Consider the following 23,312-nt stretch of genomic DNA (forward strand, 5'->3'; position numbering starts at 1 on the left):
TTTATTTTGTGTGTTGTGACATTAACGTTCGAGCAACATTATGTTGCTATTGCTCTGCACTATTTTGAATTTTACTATGTTTGTGATTGCACATTTGCGTACATTTTGGGAGTGAACAGAGTTGTTAGAACGCTGGTTTTTAATATATTATTAAAGTTTGACTGACCTATCTGACTGTTTTTTTGACATTCCCTTTAGAGCAGCGTAGGCGCGGCTTATAGTCCGGGGCGGCTTATAGGTGGACAAAGTTTTGAAATATGCCATTCATTGAAGGTGCGGCTAATAACCCGGGGCGGCTTATAGTGCGGAAAATACGGTATATGTAGAATATATTTATATTATTTATATATTATATATATAATATATTATATATATTATATTATTTATTATTATTATTGTCTATTGTGAGCGAACTGTGGTGCTGAATTTCCCCCAGGGATCAATAAAGTACTTTCTATTCTATTCTATTCTATTCTATTCACATTTAAAACTGTGTATTTTTGCGACATCATGATGCTTCTCACCCGCCCCATCGAGATGAGCCCTTTGTGTACGCGCCAAGCTTTAAAAAAAAAAAAAAAAAAAAAAAAAATCCAACTTTGCTACACATCCTAAAATCTAGCCTGAAGCTCTGCCAACTATCTGTCAGTCAGTTACAAATGTGGGAGTTGTAAGTTTGATCATTTAGTTTGTCTTCAGTGAATATTCCACAGTAACCCAGCACAATGTTCAAATGTAATGTAGCATGTAGCTCACATAGCTATGCTAATGTTAGCATATTGCTCACTCAGCTATGCTAGTGTTGTGATGTAAATATGTAATGTTGACATGTGGATCACAGAGCTATGCTAAAGTTGCTAACTTAGCCCAATGTTAAGAAGTACTGGTAGCATATAGCCAGAGGTGGGTAGAGTAGCCAGAAATTGTACTCAAGTAAGAGTACTGTTACTTTAGAGATGTATTACTCAAGTAAAAGTAAGGAGTAGTCACCAAAATATTTACTTGAGTAAAAGTAAAAAGTATGTTGTGAAAAAACTACTCAAGTACTGAGTAACTGATGAGTAACATACACACACATATCATATATCATATATATATATATATATATATATATATATATATATATATATATATATATATATATATATATATATATATATATACATATATATATACACACACATATATATATATATACAGTGTTACAAAGTAACGCGTTACTGTAACGCCGTTAGTTTCGGCAGTAACTAGTAATCTAACGCGTTATTTTTTTTTATTCAGTAATTTAGTTACCGTTACTACATGATGCGTTACTGCGTTATTTTACGTTACTTTTGATGTAGTATCGGCTAGAAACAGAAGCGCTGCGGTGTCGTTCTTCTGAATCTTCCTCTGTCAGAAGCCGGAGAGAAGAAAAGAGGCGCGGTCTATGTGTGTGTGGGTGTGGGGAAAAAAAGTTGTTGGCACGTTCAGTGCACACACAGCGTGGTCATGGCGAGCGGAGTAACGGAGGAGCTTGAACGCCCCCGCCATTGAATCGGTGTGTTTATAAGTGCAGACTCGGTTGTGCAAAACGAGGGTTTTAAACACATGCTGAACGTGCTTGAACCACGTTACGACATCCCGTCGCGCACCCACTTCAGCAATAAGATTGTGCCAGATCCTTATGAGCAGGAGAAGAAAAAAGTTGTGGATGAACTATCCCGAGCATCATCTGTTGCGCTCATGACAGACGGGTGGACGTCCAGCGGAACTATAAGCGCTCACTTCATCACAGCAGACTGGGAGATGAGAAGACACGCCCCCTCTACGAGAGTCGCCTTGCGCAGGTACTGACACAAGCAGTGGAGGAATGGAAGATAAAGATATCCCAGTCACACGTGATAATGCCAAAAATCTAATAATTACAGAGAATGAGGCAGGACTGGGACCACAGATAGGTGCTTTGCACATGTAGTGAATTTGGCATCACAGAAGGGAATCTCAGTCAATAGGATGGAGCGCCTCTTTGGGAGGATCAGGAAGGTTTCTTACTTCCACCCAAGCACAACAGCTGCTCATGTGCTTAAGACAAAGCAAGAAATGCTAAAGCTGCCTGCTCATACATGATGTCCCAACAAGGTGGAACTCCACTTATGATATGTTGGAGCAGCAGGCAGCTATATACTCTGCATTGACCCACAACACCCTGAAGACAAATGTCACCCTGTCTGATGATGATGTGAGAGTGGCAGGTGAGGTCCTCCAGGTGCTTAAACCCCTCAAAAGTGTTCCATCTCTACTGAGCACTGAAACTTCACCATCTGTGTCAATGATCCTGCCACTGAAAACAAGGATTCTACAATCCATGGCTCCAAGTGTGGAAGACAGCAGCATCACTCCAGATGTCAGGCTTTATGTTTCAAGGAAGATGATGTGCCTTCTTATGTTGCACTTTAACTTGTTTTTTATTCATGGTCATTGGTCCAAGTTTAAAGAAAGGAGGAATGCCTTTTTATGTTGCACTGTTTTTCATTAATTATGTTAAAAAAAAAAAAAAAATGTATGTCAAGTTGATCAACAGATTGTATTATTCTCCAGTGCAATAACAGTACTGAAATGAAGGCAAAAAGGGCATTAATGGGAGCTTTAAAAAAAAAAGAAGAAAAAAAGAAGTAACTAAATAGTTACTTTTCACAGTAACGCATTACTTTTTGGTGTAAGTAACTGAGTTAGTAACTGAGTTACTTTTGAAATAAAGTAACTAGTAACTGTAACTAGTTACTGGTTTTCAGTAACTAACCCAACACTGTATATATATACATACACACATATATATATATATACACACACACATATATATATATATATACATACATACATACATACATACATACATACATACATACATACATACATACATATATATATATATATATATATATATATATATATATATATATATATATATATATATGAAAACGATTAAGGAACCCAGATTTCCCTTGCCTGGACGCGGGTCACCGGGGCCCCCCTCTGGAGCCAGGCCCGGAGGTGGGGCACGATGGCGAGCGCCTGGTGGCCGGGCCTGTCCCCATGGGGCCCGGCCGGGCACAGCCCGAAGAGGCAACGTGGGTCCCCCCTCCAATGGGCTCACCACCCATAGCAGGGGCCATAGAGGTCGGGTGCGATGTGAGCTGGGCGGCAGCCGAGGGCAGGGCACTTGGCGGTCCGATCCTCGGCTACAGAAGCTAGCTCTTGGGACGTGGAACGTCACCTCGCTGGGGGGAAGGAGCCTGAGCTAGTGCGCGAGGTGGAGAAGTTCCGACTAGATATAGTCGGACTCACTTCGACGCACAGCAAGGGCTCTGGAACCAGTTCTCTCGAGAGGGGCTGGACTCTCTTCCACTCTGGCGTTGCCGGCAGTGAGAGGCGACGGGCTGGGGTGGCAATTCTTGTTTCCCCCCGGCTCAGAGGCTGTACGTTGGAGTTCAACCCGGTGGACGAGAGGGTAGCTTCCGTCCGCCTTCGGGTGGGGGAACGGGTCCTGACTGTGGTTTGCGCTTACGCGCCAAACCGCAGCTCAGAGTACCCACCCTTTTTGGATTCACTCGAGGGAGTACTTGAGAGTGCTCCCCCGGGTGATTCCCTCGTTCTACTGGGGGACTTCAATGCTCATGTTGGCAGCGACAGTGAAACCTGGAGAGGCGTGATTGGGAAGAATGGCTGCCCGGATCTGAACCCGAGCGGTGTTTTGTTATTGGACTTTTGTGCCCGTCACAGATTGTCCATAACGAACACCATGTTCAAACATAAGGGTGTCCATATGTGCACTTGGCACCAGGACACCCTAGGCCGGAGTTCCATGATCGACTTTGTAGTTGTGTCATCGGATCTGCGGCCTCATGTTTTGGACACTCGGGTGAAGAGAGGGGCGGAGCTTTCTACCGATCACCACCTGGTGGTGAGTTGGCTGCGATGGTGGGGGAGGATGCCGGACAGACCTGGCAGGCCCAAACGCATTGTGAGGGTCTGCTGGGAACGTCTGGCAGAGTCTTCTGTCAGAGAGAGTTTCAATTCCCACCTCCGGAAGAACTTTGAACATGTCACGAGGGAGGTGCTGGACATTGAGTCCGAATGGACCATGTTCCGCGCCTCTATTGTCGAGGCGGCTGATTGGAGCTGTGGCCGCAAGGTAGTTGGTGCTTGTCGTGGCGGTAATCCTAGAACCCGTTGGTGGACACCGGCGGTGAGGGATGCCGTCAAGCTGAAGAAGGAGTCCTATCGGGTTCTTTTGGCTCATAGGACTCCTGAGGCAGCGGACAGGTACCGACAGGCCAAGCGGTGTGCGGCTTCAGCGGTCGCAGAGGCAAAAACTCGGACATGGGAGGAGTTTGGTGAGGCCATGGAAAACGACTTCCGGACGGCTTCGAAGCAATTCTGGACCACCATCCGCCGCCTCAGGAAGGGGAAGCAGTGCACTATCAACACCGTGTATGGCGAGGATGGTGTTCTGCTGACCTCGACTGCGGATGTTGTGGATCGGTGGAGGGAATACTTCGAAGATCTCCTCAATCCCACCAACACGTCTTCCTATGAGGAAGCAGTGCCTGGGGAGTAGAGATGCGCGGTTTGCGGACACAACCGCGGAGTCCGCGGATTATCCGCGGATCGGGCGGATGAAATTAAAAAAAATAAGATTTTATCCGCTCGCGGGTCGGGTCGGGCGGATTAATTAGATATTTTTTTTATTTTTTTTTTGCGGGTGGCAGTTAAACCAATTGGGAAATATATATACATAGTTAAATGTTGTTACCCACATACGAAAAACGAGCAGGCACCTGCAGCATATGCCACAACAGAAGAAAAAAAAAAAAAGAGATGGACACTTTTACGGAGCGGAGAAGGCCCCCGACGCCTCGCCGGGGTCCGGGACCGAGGCCCCTTCCCCCGAGAGGGCCCCACCGGGAGCCGTAGCTGAGGCGATCCGCGAGAAGGGCCTGACGCACGTCCAGGGTCACTACCGCGCCCACCGCACCGACACCCCGCCTCGTCCGCTTTCGACGCGGCCGGCGTCACGCGCAGCAGGTAAGCAGCTTACCTGCCCGCCACCCCCGTGGCCGGGGGCTCGTAACATGGGTCACTCCGCGCGCTCCGCCCGCGCAGCTTACCTGCTTGCCACCCCTGTTGCCGGGGGCGCGTAAAAGGGGTCACTCCGCGCTCAGTGCGCTCACGAAAGGGGTGGGGCTCACCCTGGTTGATATAGAGAGCAGGACAGTGGCCATGGAATTTCATTTAAGGTTTGTGATAAACCATCAAACTCATTCGTTAAAAGGACTCTATAGTAATATAAAGCAAATTTTTCTGGACATTATCATGCAAGAAAAGTTTATTTTTGGGATCGCGATCACCGCGTAATGATTTTTAAAGGTTGCATTACATTATTAACTGTCCCATGTGATCAGCCAGTGCAATTGGAAGTCCATGCTCAATTATTGCCTCCGTAAATAAAACTTCGGCATTTATCACATCCAAAGAATCTGTTTGGGCGACGAAAAACGTTGAAAGTTTTCCACTTGTATCGCTAGCAACGGCATTAGACTTGTGTTTTTTTGTCCCAACGTGGTCTTTTACATCGCTAATTCCTCCGTGTCCGATCGAAAAATCTTGTCTGCACAAGGTGCAATTCGCGTAGTTTTCACCCTTTTTTTTTTTTTTTTAATTAATATTAGATATATAACAACGGGCGGATGGCGGGCGGATGGCGGGCGGATGGCGGGCGGATGCAGTTCTGATCAAACGTTACATCGGGTGGATGGCGGGTGGTTGACGACTTTCTGACGCGGTTGCGGATGAGATAAATTGCCTATCCGCGCATCTCTACTGGGGAGTCTGTGGTGGGCTCTCCTATTTCTGGGGCTGAGGTTGCTGAGGTAGTTAAAAAGCTCCTCGGTGGCAAGGCCCCAGGGGTAGATGAGATCCACCCGGAGTTCCTTAAGGCTCTGGATGCTGTGGGGCTGTCTTGGTTGACAAGACTCTGCAGCATCGCGTGGACATCGGGGGCGGTACCACTGGATTGGCAGACCGGGGTGGTGGTTCCTCTCTTTAAGAAGGGGAACCGGAGGGTGTGTTCTAACTATCGTGGGATCACACTCCTCAGCCTTCCCGGTAAGGTCTATTCAGGTGTACTGGAGAGGAGGCTATGCCGGATAGTCGAACCTCGGATTCAGGAGGAACAGTGTGGTTTTCGTCCTGGTCGTGGAACTGTGGACCAGCTCTATACTCTCGGCAGGGTCCTTGAGGGTGCATGGGAGTTTGCCCAACCAGTCTACATGTGTTTTGTGGACTTGGAGAAAGCATTCGACCGTGTCCCTCGGGAAGTCCTGTGGGGAGTGCTCAGAGAGTATGGGGTATCGGACTGTCTGATTGTAGCAGTCCGCTCCCTGTATGATCAGTGCAGAGCTTGGTCCGCATTGCCGGTAGTAAGTCGGACACGTTTCCAGTGAGGGTTGGACTCCGCCAAGGCTGCCCTTTGTCACCGATTCTGTTCATAACCTTTATGGACATAATTTCTAGGCGCAGTCAAGGCGTTGAGGGGATCTGGTTTGGTGGTTGCAGGATTAGGTCTCTGCTTTTTGCAGATGATGTGGTCCTGATGGGTTCATCTGGCCAGGATCTTCAGCTCTCACTGGATCGGTTCGCAGCTGAGTGTGAAGCGACTGGGATGAGAATCAGCACCTCCAAGTCCGAGTCCATGGTTCTCGCCCGGAAAAGGGTGGAGTGCCATCTCCGGGTTGGGGAGGAGATCTTGCCCCAAGTGGAGGAGTTCAAGTACCTCGGAGTCTTGTTCACGAGTGAGGGAAGAGTGAATCGTGAGATCGACAGGCGGATCGGTGCGGCGTCTTCAGTAATGCGGACGCTGTATCGGTCCGTTGTGGTGAAGAAGGAGCTGAGCCGGAAGGCAAAGCTCTCAATTTACCGGTCGATCTACGTTCCCATCCTCACCTATGGTCATGAGCTTTGGGTTATGACCGAAAGGACAAGATCACGGGTACAAGCGGCCGAAATGAGTTTCCTCCGCCGGGTGGCGGGGCTCTCCCTTAGAGATAGGGTGAGAAGCTCTGCCATCCGGGAGGAGCTCAAAGTAAAGCCGCTGCTCCTCCACATCGAGAGGAGCCAGATGAGGTGGTTCGGGCATCTGGTCAGGATGCCACCCGAACGCCTCCCTAGGGAGGTGTTTAGGGCACGTCCGACCGGTAGGAGGCCGCGGGGAAGACCCAGGACACATTGGGAAGACTATGTCTCCCGGCTGGCCTGGGAATGCCTCGGGGTCCCACGGGAAGAGCTGGACGAAGTGGCTGGGGAGAGGGAAGTCTGGGCTTCCCTGCTTTAGCTGCTGCCCCCGCGACTCGACCTCGGATAAGCGGAAGAAGATGGATGGATGGATATATATATATATATATATATATATATATATATATATATATATATATATATATACACACATTTATATATATACACATATATTTATATATACAGTATATAATTTATATTTATTTATTTTGCCGTTTTTGTTTACATGTTAAAGGTGTTTTAATGAATATACATGCATGTTTAACACATATAGATTCCTTTCTTTCATGAAGACAAGAATATAAGTTGGTGTATTACCTGATTGTGATGACTTGCATTGATTGTAATCAGACAGTAGTGCTGATAGCGTCCACGTTTTCAAATGGAGGAGAAAAAAAGTTCCTCCTTTCTGTCTAATACCACATGAAAGTGGTTGGTTTTTGGCATCTTATTTGTCCAGCTTCCATATTCGTTTTTATACACTTTACAAGAAATACATTGGCGGCAAACTCCGTAGCTTGCTAGCTTGTTTGCGCTGGCTTTCGGAGACTCTTGTTTTGAAAGCGCAGGCGCGATGGAGCGGCACTTTTATTGTGAAGACAGGAACTGTGCAGTCAGTCTTTAGGCTTTTGACGGGATGTACGGTTGAAATAAAAAAGGGTCTTTTTTCCTTCACACTTTTGATTGATTGATTGAAACTTTTATTAGTAGATTGCACAGTACAGTATATATTCCGTACAATTGACCACTAAATGGTAACACCCCAATAAGTTTTTCAACTTGTTTAAGTCAGGTCATGTGACCGCCTGGCTCTGTTTGATTGGTCCAACGTCACCAGTGACTGCATCTGATTGGTGGAACGCAGTGAACGTCACCAGTGACTGTATTTGTTGAAACGCAGGCACTATGGAGGTCTGTCTGACAGACCAAAACAAACAAAGCGTGCATTAACAGATCGATAAAAATTAGTAGCGAGTAGCGGGCTGAATGTAGATAAAAGTAGCGGAGTAAAAGTAGCGTTTCTTCTCTATAAATATACTCAAGTAAAAGTAAAAGTATGTTGCATTAAAACTACTCTTAGAAGTACAATTTATCCCAAAAGTTACTCAAGTAGATGTAACGGAGTAAATGTAGCGCGTTACTACCCACCTCTGCATATAGCTCACATAGCTATGCAAGTGTTGCTAACTTAGCATGATGTTAATGTATAATGTTAGCATGTAGCTCGTATACCTATTCTAATGTTACCAAACTAGCATGATGTAAATATGTAATGTTGGCATGTAGCTAAAAAAGCTATGCTAATGTTACCAAACTAGAATGATGTTTAAAGTGTAATGTTAGCATGTACCTCACATAGTTACGGGAGTGTTGCTAACCAAGAACAATGTTAAAATGCAGTGTTAGCATGTAGCTTACTTAGCTATGCTAGTGTTGCTAATTTAGCACAAAATAAAATGTAATGTTGACATGTAGCTCACAAAGCTATGTTAAAAAGTTGCTAACCAAGCACAATGTTGAAATGTAATGTTAGCATATAGCTCGCATAGCTTTGCTTGTGTTGATTACCTAGCATGATGTAAATATGTAATGTTGGCATGTAGCTAAAAGAGCTATGCTAATGTTACCAACCTAGAATGATGGTAAAATGTAATGTTAGGATTTGGCTCACATACCTATGGTAGTGTTGCTAGACAATGAATATGTTAAAATGTAATGTTACCATGTAGCTCACACAGCTACGCTAGTGTTGCTAACCTAGCATGATGTACATATGTAATGTTGACATGTGAATCACAGAACTATGCTGAAGTTACTAACCTAGCGCAATGTTAAGAAGTACTGTTAGCATATAGCTCACATAGCTATGCAAGTGTTGCTAACTTAGCATGATGTTAATGTATAATGTTAGCATGTAGCTCGTATAGCTATTGTAATGTTACTAAACTAGAATTATGTTAAAGTGTAATGTTAGCATGTAGCTCACATAGTTATGGGAGTGTTGCTAACAAAGTACAATGTTAAAATGCAGTGTTAGCATGTAGCTTACTTAGCTATGCTACTGTTGCTAATTTAGCACAAAATAAAATGTACTGTTGAAATGTAGCTCACAAAGCTATGTTAAAAAGTTGCTAACCAAGCACAATATTGAAATGTAATCTTAGCATTTAGCTTGCATTGCTGTGCTAGTGTTGATTACCTAGCATGAGGTAAATATGTAATGTTGCCATGTAGCTCACAGAGCTACGCTAATGTTACCAACCTAGAATAATGGTAAAATGTAATGTTAGGATTTGGCTCACATACTTATGGTAGTGTTGCTAGACAATGAATAAGTTAAAATGTAATGTTAGCATGTAGCTCACACAGCTACGCTAGTGTTGTTAACCTAGCATGATGTTAATGTATAATGTTAGCATGTAGCTCGTATAGCTATGCTAATGCTACCAAACTAGAATGATGTTAAAGTGTAATGTTGGCATGTAGCTCACAGAGCTATGCTAATGTTAGCTACCTGGAATGATGGATTGTAAATAATGTAAATAATTTAATGTATATACCCTGATGATTATTTTGTGTGATGACGGTGTTATGATGATAGTATATATCTGATAGTATATATCTGTATCATGAATCAATTTAAGTGGACCCCGACTTAAACAAGTTGAAAAACTTATTCGGGTGTTACCATTTAGTGGTCAATTGTACGGAATATGTACTTCACTGTGCAATCTACTAATAAAAGTCTCAATCAATGGTAAAATGTAATGTTAGCATTTAGCTCGCATAGCTGTGCTAATGTTGCTAACGTTCGTCCTGTCCCATGTTACATTGTTTGTTATTGTTGATGTCTGATATCTGGACAAGTGCAAAATTACAGTGTATATGTCACAAGTGGATCAAGTACACAACAGAGATTTTGTACATGCACAATCTAAAAACACTTTTAAACAGTACATTCCAGTACATTTCTATTAACATATTGGACTTTAAAAAATAAAAATACAATAATTTCATACTTTTTAAAAAGGACAAAGTAAGCAACACGTGTTTGTCCTCCAGAAAAAAACAAAATTTTTGGAAGACACATTAGCAATAACGAGAATGCTAGGTTGACAATGATTATTTTTGAAGTCGATATTACGAGAGCGACTCGTGAAACAATCACAAGCGTTCCTGCACTGATGACAACACTAAGCTATTCCTCCGCGGCCGCGCTCGCCGCGTCCATTCCGTCACAAGCAAGCAAAACGAGCGTCAAAAGTATGAACGTCTGACCTAAGCTAATTAGAAAGTTTGCAGGCTTGGCGGCAGGATAATGAATCATAAAACGCTTCATTAGGACGCTCAGGGAACACTCTCCGTCTCAATAAATGGACACGGGGCCTCGCAGACAAATCAAGGCAGGACGACGCGTCCGCCGCCTCATTTAGCTTCTGGAAGGATCACAATGGAAGAAACAAAATTCCTCGCTGTAAATGGTTTCTATTATTGAAGTGTCTCATCTGTTTCACTCGGCCCTCACTTCAATTCCTGCTATCTTTGGCTCAATCACTGCCTGGCTCTCAGTCCTTTGTCACAGTAATTCATATTATTAAGGAAAGCATGCAGTCAATTTCACTGTGGCTAATTTAAAGCACCTGCTAACTAAGTGCTAAGTCATGTTTTTACAGTTTACCTTCCCTACCAAAACGTCACAATAGAAATAATCTTTGAGAGGGTCAATATTTCCCGCTGAGATTAAAAACTATATCATTCTTGTTATTGACTTAGACTTAGACTAAGACACACTTTATTGATCCACAAGGGAAATTGTTCCACACAGTAGCTCAGTTACAAAGGCTGGAAAGGATAATGCAGGTCTAAAGTAGACTAAAAATGTAACATAGCTATGCTAACATAATCAGCCTCGCTCAATGTCAACAAGTAATGTTAGCATATTGCTCACTCAGCTATGCTAGTGTTGCTAACCTAGCATGATGTTAAATGTACAATGTTAGCATGTAGCTCGTATAGCTATGCTAATGTGACCGAACTACAAAACCCAAAACCAGTGAAGTTGGCACGTTGTGTAAATCGTAAATAAAAACAGAATACAATGATTTGCAATGTTAATGTTCAAATTTAAAAAAACATTTTTTTTGTGCAATAATCATTAACTTAGAAGTTAATGGCAGCAACACATTGCAAAAAAGTTGGCACAGGGGGCATTTGTACCACTGTGTCACATGGCGTTTCCTTTTAACAAGCCTCAGTAAATGTTTGGGAACTGAGGAGACCACAAGGGAATTGTTTCACACAGTAGCTCAGTTACAAAGGATGCAATAGGTAAGGATGGAAAGGATAATGCAGGTATAAAGCAGACTAAAAATGTACCATAGCTATGCTAATATTACCAGCCTAGCTCAATGTCAACAAGTAATGTTAGCATATTGCTCACACAGCTATGCTAGTGTTGCTAACCTAGCATGATGTAAATATGTCATGTTGGCATGTGGATCACAGAGCTATGCTGAAGTTGCTAACCTAGCACAATGTTAAGAAGTTATGTTAGCATATAGCTCACATAGCTATGCTAATATTACCAGCCTCGCTCAATGTCAACAAGTAATGTTAGCATATTGCTCACTCAGCTATGCTAGTGTTGCTAACCTAGCATGATGTTAAATGTACAATGTTAGCATGTAGCTCGTATAGCTATGCTAATGTGACCGAACTACAAAACCCAAAACCAGTGAAGTTGGCACGTTGTGTAAATCGTAAATAAAAACAGAATACAATGATTTGCAATGTTAATGTTCAAATTTTAAAAAACCCTTTTTTTTGTGCAATAATCATTAACTTAGAGGTTAATGGCAGCAACACATTGCAAAAAAGTTGGCACAGGGGGGCATTTGTACCACTGTGTCACATGGCATTTCCTTTTAACAAGCCTCAGTAAATGTTTGGGAACTGAGGAGACCACAAGGGAATTGTTTCACACAGTAGCTCAGTTACAAAGGATGCAATAGGTAAGGATGGAAAGGATAATGCAGGTATAAAGCAGACAAAAAATGTACCATAGCTATGCTAATATTACCAGCCTAGCTCAATGTCAACAAGTAATGTTAGCATATTGCTCACACAGCTATGCTAGTGTTGCTAACCTAGCATGATGTAAATATGTCATGTTGGCATGTGGATCACAGAGCTATGCTGAAGTTGCTAACCTAGCACAATGTTAAGAAGTTATGTTAGCATATAGCTCACATAGCTATGCTAGTTTTACTAACCTAGCATGATGTTGATGTACAATGTTAGCATGTAGCTTGTATAGCTATGCTAATGTTACCAAACTACAAAACCAGTGAAGTTGGCACGGTGTGTAAATCGTAAATAAAAACGGAATACAATGATTTGCAAATCCTTTTTCAACTTATAATCAATCGAATAAGCTGCAAAGACAAGATATTTAATGTTCGAACTGAGAAACACGAAAGCAAAACGAGTGGGGGAAGAGTGGATCGTGAGATCGACAGGCGGATCGGTGCGGCGTCTTCAGTTATGCGGACGCTGTATCGATCCGTTGTAGTGAAGAAGGAGCTGAGCCGGAAGGCAAAGCTCTCAATTTACCGGTCGATCTATGTTCCCATCCTCACCTATGGTCATGAGCTTTGGGTTATGACCGAAAGGACAAGATCACGGGTACAAGCGGCCGAAATGAGTTTCCTCCGCCGGGTGGCGGAGCTCTCCCTTAGAGATAGGGTGAGAAGCTCTGCCATCCGGGAGGAGCTCAAAGTAAAGCCGCTGCTCCTCCACATCGAGAGGAGCCAGATGAGGTGGTTCGGGCATCTGGTCAGGATGCCACCCGAACGCCTCCCTAGGGAGGTGTTTAGGGCACGTCCGACCGGTAGGAGGCCGCGGGGAAGACCCAGGACACATTGGGAAGACTATGTCTCCCGGCTGGCCTGGGAATGCCTCGGGGTCCCACGGGAAGAGCTGGACGAAGTGGCTGGGGAGAGGGAAGTCTGGGCTTCCCTGCTTAGGCTGCTGCCCTCGCGACCCGACCTCGGATAAGCGGAAGAAGATGGATGGATGGATGGATGAACTGAGAAACATATTTTTTTTTTGCAAATAATTATTAACTTAGAATTTAATGGCAGCAACATGTTGCAAAAAAGTTGGCACAGGGCATTTTTACCACTGTGTTACATGGCCTTTCCTTTTAACAACACCCATTAAACGTTTGGGAACTGAGGAGAGCACAAGGGAAATGGTTTCACACAGTAGCTCAGTTACAAAAGATGGAAAGGATAATGCAGGTATAAAGTAGAATAAAAATGTACCATAGTAGCAATATAAAATATAACATATATGTAATATTTACATATATATACTGTATATGTTATATACTGATATATTATTATATTATATTATATTTTTATACAATATATATACAATATATAATAAATCCCAATTACACAACTGCAACAACAACAACAAAAAATATGATGTCACATTTTTGTACTGAGCAGCCAGGACATATTTGCAACATGCTAGTTTAGGGTTCTATGGCTGTTGTTGTAATCACTGGTGTCCCTAAAAAAAGGGAAATAATATGGGAGGTCTATAAAAATACACCACCGAGAGCAGGGGTGGGCAAACCTTTTGGCTCAAGGGCCACATTGACTTTTGAAATTTGACAGATGATGCATTTCAAAGCACATCATATCTGTTGGAACTTAAGACTAGACTTCTTAAACATGGGCTATTTAATCATAGTACATCTATTTTCTACAATATCATATCAGAACATCAAAGAAACATACAGATGGTATTACAGGGTTAACATTTACATTCTCTTTTCAGTGGTAGCAGTGTTGTTGATCACCCTTTTTGTCGAAACCTAGTATCAGTTTTGTTGTGGCAGTTCTCAAAAAAGGATTAAAAAGAAGTACCATAAACATCTAGGTCAGGGATGTTTGCCCATCCCTGACCTAGAGTATTCTCAAATAATGATAACAACCACTTTACTGTTTGAAGAGTGTAACTTTTTTTTCTTGGAAAAATAAAGACTATTCTTGTAAGAGTGACACTTTTGAGAGAAAAAACATACTTGTTTAATATAACCTGTTAAGAGTAAAACTTTTACTACAAAATATACTGTCATGACAGGTCATGTCTTTGGTTTTGAGTTTTATATTATTCTTAAAGTATGTTTATTTTCTATTTCCATTTTCGGCGCTCCTGTATTTGGTTGCTATAGGAGCGCTAATTGATGCACTCCTGTCTCCGATTAGTGATCTGGACACTCAGCTGCCGCTGGTCGCTAATCAGAGAGCTTTATATTCCCGTGTCACCCTGCTTGCTTTTGCAAGTTCATTGTTCATTATTGCGGCACGTTATGTTTGGTTCAGCCTCTCTCGACGACAGTAAGTTTATTAAGCTGGCTCCTCGTTACTCCCTTTGTTCGCATTCCTTACTCAGTTAGCTTTTTCGTCAGCTTCGCAGCGATTTGCTGCTTGCATTTTCCCGTATATTGTTAATTAAAGACTTCTGCTGCCTCCTGCCTTTCCTTGGGGAACACGACCCTCACCCAAACGCAACACATACTTTATACGCATTTCTGTTGAAAATATTCAAATGATTAAGTATAACTTTTTCTCTAAATATACAAACCCCGTTTCCATATGAGTTGGGAAATTGTGTTAGATGTAAATATAAACAGAATTCAATGATTTGCAAATCCTTTTCAACCCATATTCAGTTGAATATGCTACAAAGACAACATATTTGATGTCCATCCATCCATCCATCTTCTTCCGCTTATCCGAGGTCGGGTCGCGGGGGCAGCAGCCTAAGCAGGGAAGCCCAGACTTCCCTCTCCCCAGCCACTTCGTCCAGCTCCTCCCGGGGGATCCCGAGGCGTTCCCAGGCCAGCCGGGAGACATAGTCTTCCCAACGTGTCCTGGGTCTTCCTCGTGGCCTCCTACCGGTCGGACATGCCCTAAACACCTCCTTAGGGAGGCGCTCGGGTGGCATCCTGACCAGATGCCCGAACCACCTCATCTGGCTCCTCTCGATGCGGAGGAGCAGCGGCTTTACTTTGAGCTCCCCCCGGATGACAGAGCTTCTCACCCTATCTCTAAGGGAGAGCCCCGCCACCCGGCGGAGGAAACTCATTTCGGCCGCTTGTACCCGTGATCTTGTCCTTTCGGTCATAACCCAAAGCTCATGACCATAGGTGAGGATGGGAACGTAGATCGACCGGTAAATTGAGAGCTTTGCCTTCCGGCTCAGCTCCTTCTTCACCACAACGGATCGATACAGCGTCTGCATTACTGAAGACGCCGCACCGATCCGCCTGTCGATCTCACGATCCACTCTTCCCTCACTCGTGAACAAGACTCCGAGGTACTTGAACTCCTCCACTTGGGGCAAGATCTCCTCCCCAACCCGGAGATGGCACTCCACCCTTTTGATGTTCAAACTGATAAACATTTTTTTTGTTGCAAATAATCATTAACTTTAGAATTTGATGCCAACAACACGTGACAAAGAAATTGGGAAAGGTGGCAATAAATACTGATAAAGTTGAGGAATGCTCATCAAACACTTATTTGGAACATCCCACAGGTGAACAGGCAAATTGGGAACAGGTGGGTGCCATGATTGGGTATAAAAGTAGATTCCATGAAATGCTCTGTCATTCACAAACAAGGATGGGGCGAGGGTCACCACTTTGTCAACAAATGCGTGAGCAAATTGTTGAACAGTTTAAGAAAAACCTCTCTCAACCAGCTATTGCAAGGAATTTAGGGATTTCACCATCTACGGTCCGTAATATCAAAGGGTTCAGAGAATCTGGAGAAATCACTGCACGTATGCAGCTAAGCCCGTGACCTTCGATCCCTCAGGCTGTACTGCATCAACAAGCGACATCAGTGTGTAAAGGATATCACCACATGGGCTCAGGAACACTTCAGAAACCCACTGTCAGTAACTACAGTTGGTCGCTACATCTGTAAGTGCAAGTTAAAACTCTCCTATGCAAGGCGAAAACCGTTTATCAACAAATCCCAGAAACGCTGTTGGCTTCTCTGGGCCTGAGCTCATCTAAGATGGACTGATACAAAGTGGGAAAGTGTTCTGTGGTCTGACGAGTCCACATTTCAAATTTTTTTTGGAAACTGTGGACGTCGTGTCCTCCGTACCAAAGAGGAAAATAACCATCCGGATTGTTATAGGTGCAAAGTTGAAAAGCCAGCATCTGTGATGGTATGGGGGTGTATTAGTGCCCAAGACATCGGTAACTTACACATCTGTGAAGGCGCCATTAATGCTGAAAGGTACATACAGGTTTTGGAGCAACATATGTTGCCATCCAAGCAACGTTACCATGGACGCCCCTGCTTATTTCAGCAAGACAATGCCAAGCCACGTGTTACATCAACGTGGCTTCATAGTAAAAGAGTGCGGGTACTAGACTGGCCTGCCTGTAGTCCAGACCTGTCTCCCATTGAAAATGTGTGGCGCATTATGAAGCCTAAAATACCACAACGGAGACCCCCGGACTGTTGAACAACTTAAGCTGTACATCAAGCAAGAATGGGAAAGAATTCCACCTGAGAAGCTTACAAAATGTGTCTCCTCAGTTCCCAAACGTTTACTGAGTGTTGTTAAAAGGAAAGGCCATGTAACACAGTGGTGAACATGCCCTTTCCCAAATACTTTGGCATGTGTTGCAGCCATGAAATTCTAAGTTAATTATTATTTGCAAAAAAAAAATAAAGTTTATCAGTTTGAACATTTAATATCTTGTCTTTGCAGTCTATTCAATTGAATATGGGTTGGAAAGGATTTGCAAATCATTGTATTCCGTTTATAATTACATCTAACACAATTCCCCAACTCATATTGAAACGAGGTTTGTAATACAAATGATTTGTTTCATTATTACATAATGTAACAACAACAATGATTACTTTGATTAAGATTACTTAAGAGGCGAGTCAGTTTGTGCTTCAATAAAGGAAAATACGGCTTCATTGTTTAAGTACCTTTTTTCTAAAAAAAATTTACTTTTTTTTCTCTATGAGATCATTTAAAAAATAAACTACTTTCTTGTTAAAAATAGGACTTACAATTCATGTTAGTTATGATAAAATAAGTACAATTTGACTTAATTATTATAAAAGTAAAACATTTATTTTTGAAAATATAATGCAACTTTATTTTTTCTACGAGTTTAACACATTTTACTCACTTCTTTGTTGAAAATATTACATTTATATGTAAATTCAAACAAAAATACGTCAAATTTGATTTTGTTCGTATAAGAGTAACATGTTTTCCCTTAAAACATTTTGTTTAAAAAAATATGTATTTTTGACAATTACAGTTATTTACATATACATATAAATAGGTTTATTATCCATCCATCCTTTTTCTACCGCTTGTCCGAGTTAAATATAAACTACTTTTTTTGTTGAAAATAGTTTCTAAAATGCATAAGTTAATGTTACATACATTTGATTTTATTATTTTAAGAGTACTATTTATTTTCTTTCAAAGTCTTGTTCTTATAACTATAATACAACTTTATTTTGCAAAATATAAATTTTTTTCTATGAGATTATTAAAAAAAAAAAATACAACTTTTTGGTTGCATATATATATTTTTATTGATGTGAGCATCCTGGATGATGCCAGTCACCCTCTGCATACCGTTGTCAGTAGCCAGAGGAGCCTGTTCAGTGCAAGACTGCTTCATCCCAAGTGCAGGACTAATAGACTCAAAAACTCCTTTGTCCCACATGCCATTAGAACGTACAACTCGTCTCTGGGGAGGAGGGAGGGGGGTACTAGGATGACAGGGGATGCAAAACAATAACAGTGCAATACTTTTTCATAACATGGTCACTACTGCCCAGTTTCTCTTGTTATATGCTTATTTTACTGTTATATTTTTATTCTCATTGTTGCTTTTTATTTGTAATCTATTGTAATATGTTTCTATTTTGTTTCCATTTATACCCCCATTATTTACTTTTTACAATTTTGTACACTGCTGCTGGAATTTAAATTTTCCTGAGGGAACTCTCCTGAAGAAATCAATAAAGTACTATCTACCGTATTTTTCGGAGTATAAGTCGCACCGGAGTAAAGTTAAAAGTTAAAGTTAAAGTACCAATGATTGTCACACACACACTAGGTGTGGCGAGATTACTCTCTGCATTTGACCCATCACCCTTGATCACCCCCTGGGAGGTGAGGGGAGCAGTGGGCAGCAGCGGTGGCTGCGCCCGGGAATCATTTTGGTGATTTAACCCCCAATTCCAACCCTTGATGCTGAGTGCCAAGCAGGGAGGTAATGGGTCCCATTTTTATAGTCTTTGGTATGACTCGGCCAGGGTTTGAACTCACAACCTACCGATCTCAGGGCGGACACTCTAACCACTAGGCCACTGAGTAGGTAGGTAGGTAGGTAGTATTAGTCGCACCTGCCGAAAATGCATAATAAAGAAGGAAAAAACATATATAAGTCACACTGGAGTATAAGTCGCATTTTTTGGGGAAATGTATTTGATAAAACCCAACACCAAGAATAGACATTTGAAAGGCAATTTTTAAATAAATAAAGAATAGTGAACAACAGGCTGAATAAGTGTATGTTTCATGACGCATAAATAACCAACTGAGAACGTGCCTAGTAGAGATGCGCGGATAGGCAAATATTTCATCCGCAACCGCATCAGAAAGTCGTCAACCATCCGCCATCCACCCGATGTAACGTTTGAATAGAACTGCATCCGCCCGCCATCCGCCCGCACCCGCCCGTTATATCTAATATAGACGATGCAAGGCATTAGTGAGGCACCTGCCAACTACTCCGGTTTTCCCGTAATTCGTACGGTTTTCATCAACCTATTCCGGGTTACGGGTGCAGTGATAAAAAATACGGTTTTTCATTAATTAAAAAAAAAAAAGGGTGAAAACTACGCGAATTGCACCTTGTGCAGACAAGATTTTTCGATCGGACACGGAGGAATTAGCGATGTAAAAGACCACTTTGGGACAAAAAAACACAAGTCTAATGCCGTTGCTAGCGATACAAGTGGAAAACTTTCAACGTTTTTCGTCGCCCAAACAGATTCTTTGGATGTGATAAATGCCGAAGTTTTATTTACGGAGGCAATAATTGAGCATGGACTTCCAATCGCACTGGCTGATCACATGGGACAGTTACATGTTTGTAATGCGACCTTTAAAAATCATTACGCGGTGATCGCGGTCCCAAAAATAAACTTTTCTTGCATGATAATGTCCAGAAAGATTCGCTTTATATTACTATAGAGTCCTTTTAACGAATGAGTTTGATGGTTTATCACAAACCTTAAATGAAAGAAGTCCTTTGTTCGCACCATGCACCATGTTCGATGTCCCGGTTTTATGACTGTCGTAGACGTACACAGCGTCGCAGCTCTTGCAACTCACGTAGCCAGCATTGCTGTCATCCTGATTTACAACCTCATAAAAACGAGTCCACGCTGAACTTTTCTGGCCTTTTTTTTCCCTGGTCTTTAATATTCCCTTTTTTAGTTTGTCGCGTACCACGTTTGCTGCCGGTGTTGCCATTGTTTTTTTCTTCTTCTGATGTGGCGTGCTGCAGGTGCCTGCTGATAAATAATTGCCTGTTTCAAAGAGTGCTGCTCGTTTTTCGTATGTGGCTAACAACATTTAACTATGTATATATATTTCCGAATTGGTTTAACTGCCACCCGCAAAAAAAAAAAAAAAAAAAAAAAATATCTCATTAATCCGCCCGACCCGACCCGCGGCGCGGATAAAATCTTATTTATTTAAATTTCATCCGCCCGATCCGCGGATAATCCGCCGAATCCGCGGTTGTGTCCGCAAACCGCGCATCTCTAGTGCCTAGTATGTTAACGTAACATATTATGGTAAGAGTCATTCAAATAACTATAACATATAGAACATGCTATACATTTACCAAACAATCTGTCACTCCAAATCGCTAAATCCCATGAAATCTTATACGTCTAGTCTCTTACGTGAATGATCTAAATAATAATATTTTATATTTTACGGTAACGTGTCAATCATTTCACACAAGTCGCTCCTGAGTATAAGTCGCACCCCCGGCCAAACTATGAAAAAAACAGCGACTTATAGTCCGAAAAATACGGTATTTATCTATTACAATAAAATGAGTAAAATTCAACTTCGAATAGGACGATTAGTTTTCCCTTCAAAACGTATCCTAAAAGTATAATAACTTTATTTTTGACAATATGACTTTTTTTTCTATGAGTTTATTGAAAAAAACAGTTTTGTTGAAAATAGATAAAAAAATTACAATGGAAAATACGATCTTAAAATGTGAACAATATTATTATTCGCGAATATAATTCAGTTGATTCCTGTAAGTTCATGACTTATTTATCTATACATATAGTGTTATTTAACTTTTCCTTGCGTCTCCAGTACTCTTTATAGAAAAATAATTAGCAGATTTGGCAACAACGTGACTTTTAAATTCCACCTGCCTGGGAGATAAGCACATGTGTTTCTTTTGTTGTTGTTGTTGTTTTTACATTACCTTGCTGAACATTTTGTAAAAGCACAGGAGTATTTTGCACGGCGCCATAATAGAGTTGGCACTAAATGAGCAGAAGGCCTGAAGGGAGCAAAGCTGGTTCAACATTTCCTGCTAAAGAGCGCTGCTGTGCGGCGCACTTGCCATGTGTTGACGGCAGCACCTTCAATCAAAAGTGGTTTCTCCTCTGACTCATATCTTCAGCGGGCTGAGGCCGAGCTGCCACAAAATGGCTGCGGGAACAATGTGCAGGTCTGATTGCTTTATTGTCAGTGAGCCGCGGCCTTTGACACGTCTGCCTGCACGCCGACCGTCTTATTCTGACAAGATTTGTCTGGAGACACAGCTGGGGGGGCTTTGTTCCAGAGATGTGTGTACTGCAGGTTCCCGCTGCACAAAGACGGCAAAGAGCACCGCCAGAGCAGAGAATGGCTGTCAGTCTGCTTCTGCGTCGTCTTCTGACAAAGCACAGAAGTTGATAAGAGGCGTGTGGAAGCAGAGTCTCCCACGCTAAACATGTTGTCTTTTGTGGCTTTGCAGCTGCACAGTTACAGTTAAGGGGAAGGGGCGACATGTTCAGTCTATGCACACAAGTTCAAACCCCGGCCGAGTCATACCAAAGACTATAAAAATGGGACCCATTACCTCCCTGCTTTACACTCAGCATCAAGGGTTGGAATTGGGGGTTAAATCACCAAAAATGATTCCCGGGCGTGGCCACCGCTGCTGCTCACTACTCACCTCACCTCCCAGGGGGTGATCAAGGGTGATGGGTCAAATGCAGAGAATAATTTCGCCCCACCTAGTGTGTGTGTGATTATCAGTGGTACTTTCCGCCTGAATGCAGCTGAGTTAGGTTCCAGTACCCCCTGGGACCTCAAAAGGGACAAGCGGTAGAAAATGGATGGATGGATGGTAGAAATGTCAATTAGCATCATGCTAGTATGCTACAGTGCATACTGATATGCAGTATATACTCTACAAACACACATCTATACACTGTACATTCATCTATGCATCTACTGTATTTACAGTGAGGCGTCATCTTGGAACAACTACAATTAGCCCTGCCATCCAAACAATAACCATCTCCAGTTGTTAGTGAGGTGAATTGTACCGTATACAATTTTCTTATATGGTGAGCTAGCATGTGTTTGTATTTGGTCACAGAATCCCTTAGAGCAGGGGTCGGGAACTTTTTTTGGCTGAGCGAGCCAGATATAGAGAAAGCCAAATATTTTAAAATGTATTTCCGTGAGAGCCATATAATATATTTTAACACTGAATACAACTGAATGCGTGCATTTTTAAGTAAGACCAACATTTTTAGATTATTTTTAATAACATTGTTATTCTGAAGCTAACCATCCATCCATCCACTTTTCGGGGTCGCGGGGGGTGCTGGAGAAGGAGTTTTATCCCTCCAGAGTTGCCGTAGGGCTGTGACGTAAGAGGTCTAAAGTGTGGAGATGACATTAAAGAAGTGGTGGAGACCGGACCTGCTCTCATGACTCCCATTTATTATTTTATTATTATATTGTATCAGTACATGGAATATGCGAACCCAGAACGCTCGGTTACAGTAGCATTACGCAGTATTTTGCTACTAGTATCTGGAAATACAGTAAGTAGCATGGAAGTAGTAGCATGTAACTAGTATCGTGTAACTGGTAACATGAGTAGTGTCGTGCAGGTGGGTGCACAGGTGAGGAAGTCCACATGACGATGAGCATCATGTCTCTTAGCTCCGACACAGCACAACAATTCCACGTATACAAACTCAAGCTAGCAATGATGCTAACAACAAAGGCAAGTGTGTTTTCTTCACTTACAGCCTTTGTAGATGTCGGTTGGAATCTGGACGGCGCTGGAAGAGTAGTTGACTTTGTTTTTGAAGTTAGGATCTTCCACAAACTCCAACTCTACGGAGGACGCGCTCTCCAGGGGATTCTCTTCTTCTCCATCCTCTGTCTACACTCACACAATAAGGAAATAAATCAAATAGTTTAGATAGAAGAATAGTAAATCATGCAAAAACGCTAACTTGTGTGTAGTTTGGTGACACAAAGACATCAGTCAGGAATGTTGTGTATTGTGGTGTCAATAGCGGTGTTAATTCTTCTTAGTGGTTGTAATGTTTTTGCTTGCGACACTTAAGAAGTCTGCGTGATGTTAGAGCAGAGAAGCAACGACATCATGTGTGAGGTGGATTCATGCAAAATAAAATAAAGACGTTTGCTGAAGCTTGAAAGTTCAAACACTCTGATTCGTTTGTGTCATTGTTTCTAATGATTGTTCTTCTTACTGTACATGTTATCCACATGCACACGTCTGCATCTCGACATGAAAACGTTACTTCTTCAGTGTGCTTTGTACACTG

The 23,312-nt window shown here is 42.3% G+C and overlaps 1 protein-coding gene across 4 annotated transcripts in view; it reads right to left on the reverse strand.

Annotated features, from left to right (window-relative positions):
• Positions 1-23,312, reverse strand: part of cacna2d2a (calcium channel, voltage-dependent, alpha 2/delta subunit 2a) — a 629,987-nt gene that overhangs the window by 198,264 nt on the left and 408,411 nt on the right. For 3 of the 4 annotated variants that reach the window (XM_061932344.2, XM_061932346.2, XM_061932343.2), the window contains one exon: positions 22,765-22,903. In XM_061932344.2, the coding sequence (XP_061788328.1) occupies positions 22,765-22,903 (139 nt within the window). Of the gene's footprint in view, positions 1-22,764; positions 22,904-22,976; positions 23,089-23,312 lie in introns of those variants that run through there. The other variant, XM_061932345.1, reaches the window with a different exon arrangement.

The sequence above is a fragment of the Nerophis lumbriciformis genome, linkage group LG38 (assembly GCF_033978685.3).
Source record: "Nerophis lumbriciformis linkage group LG38, RoL_Nlum_v2.1, whole genome shotgun sequence".
NCBI lineage: Eukaryota > Metazoa > Chordata > Actinopteri > Syngnathiformes > Syngnathidae > Nerophis > Nerophis lumbriciformis.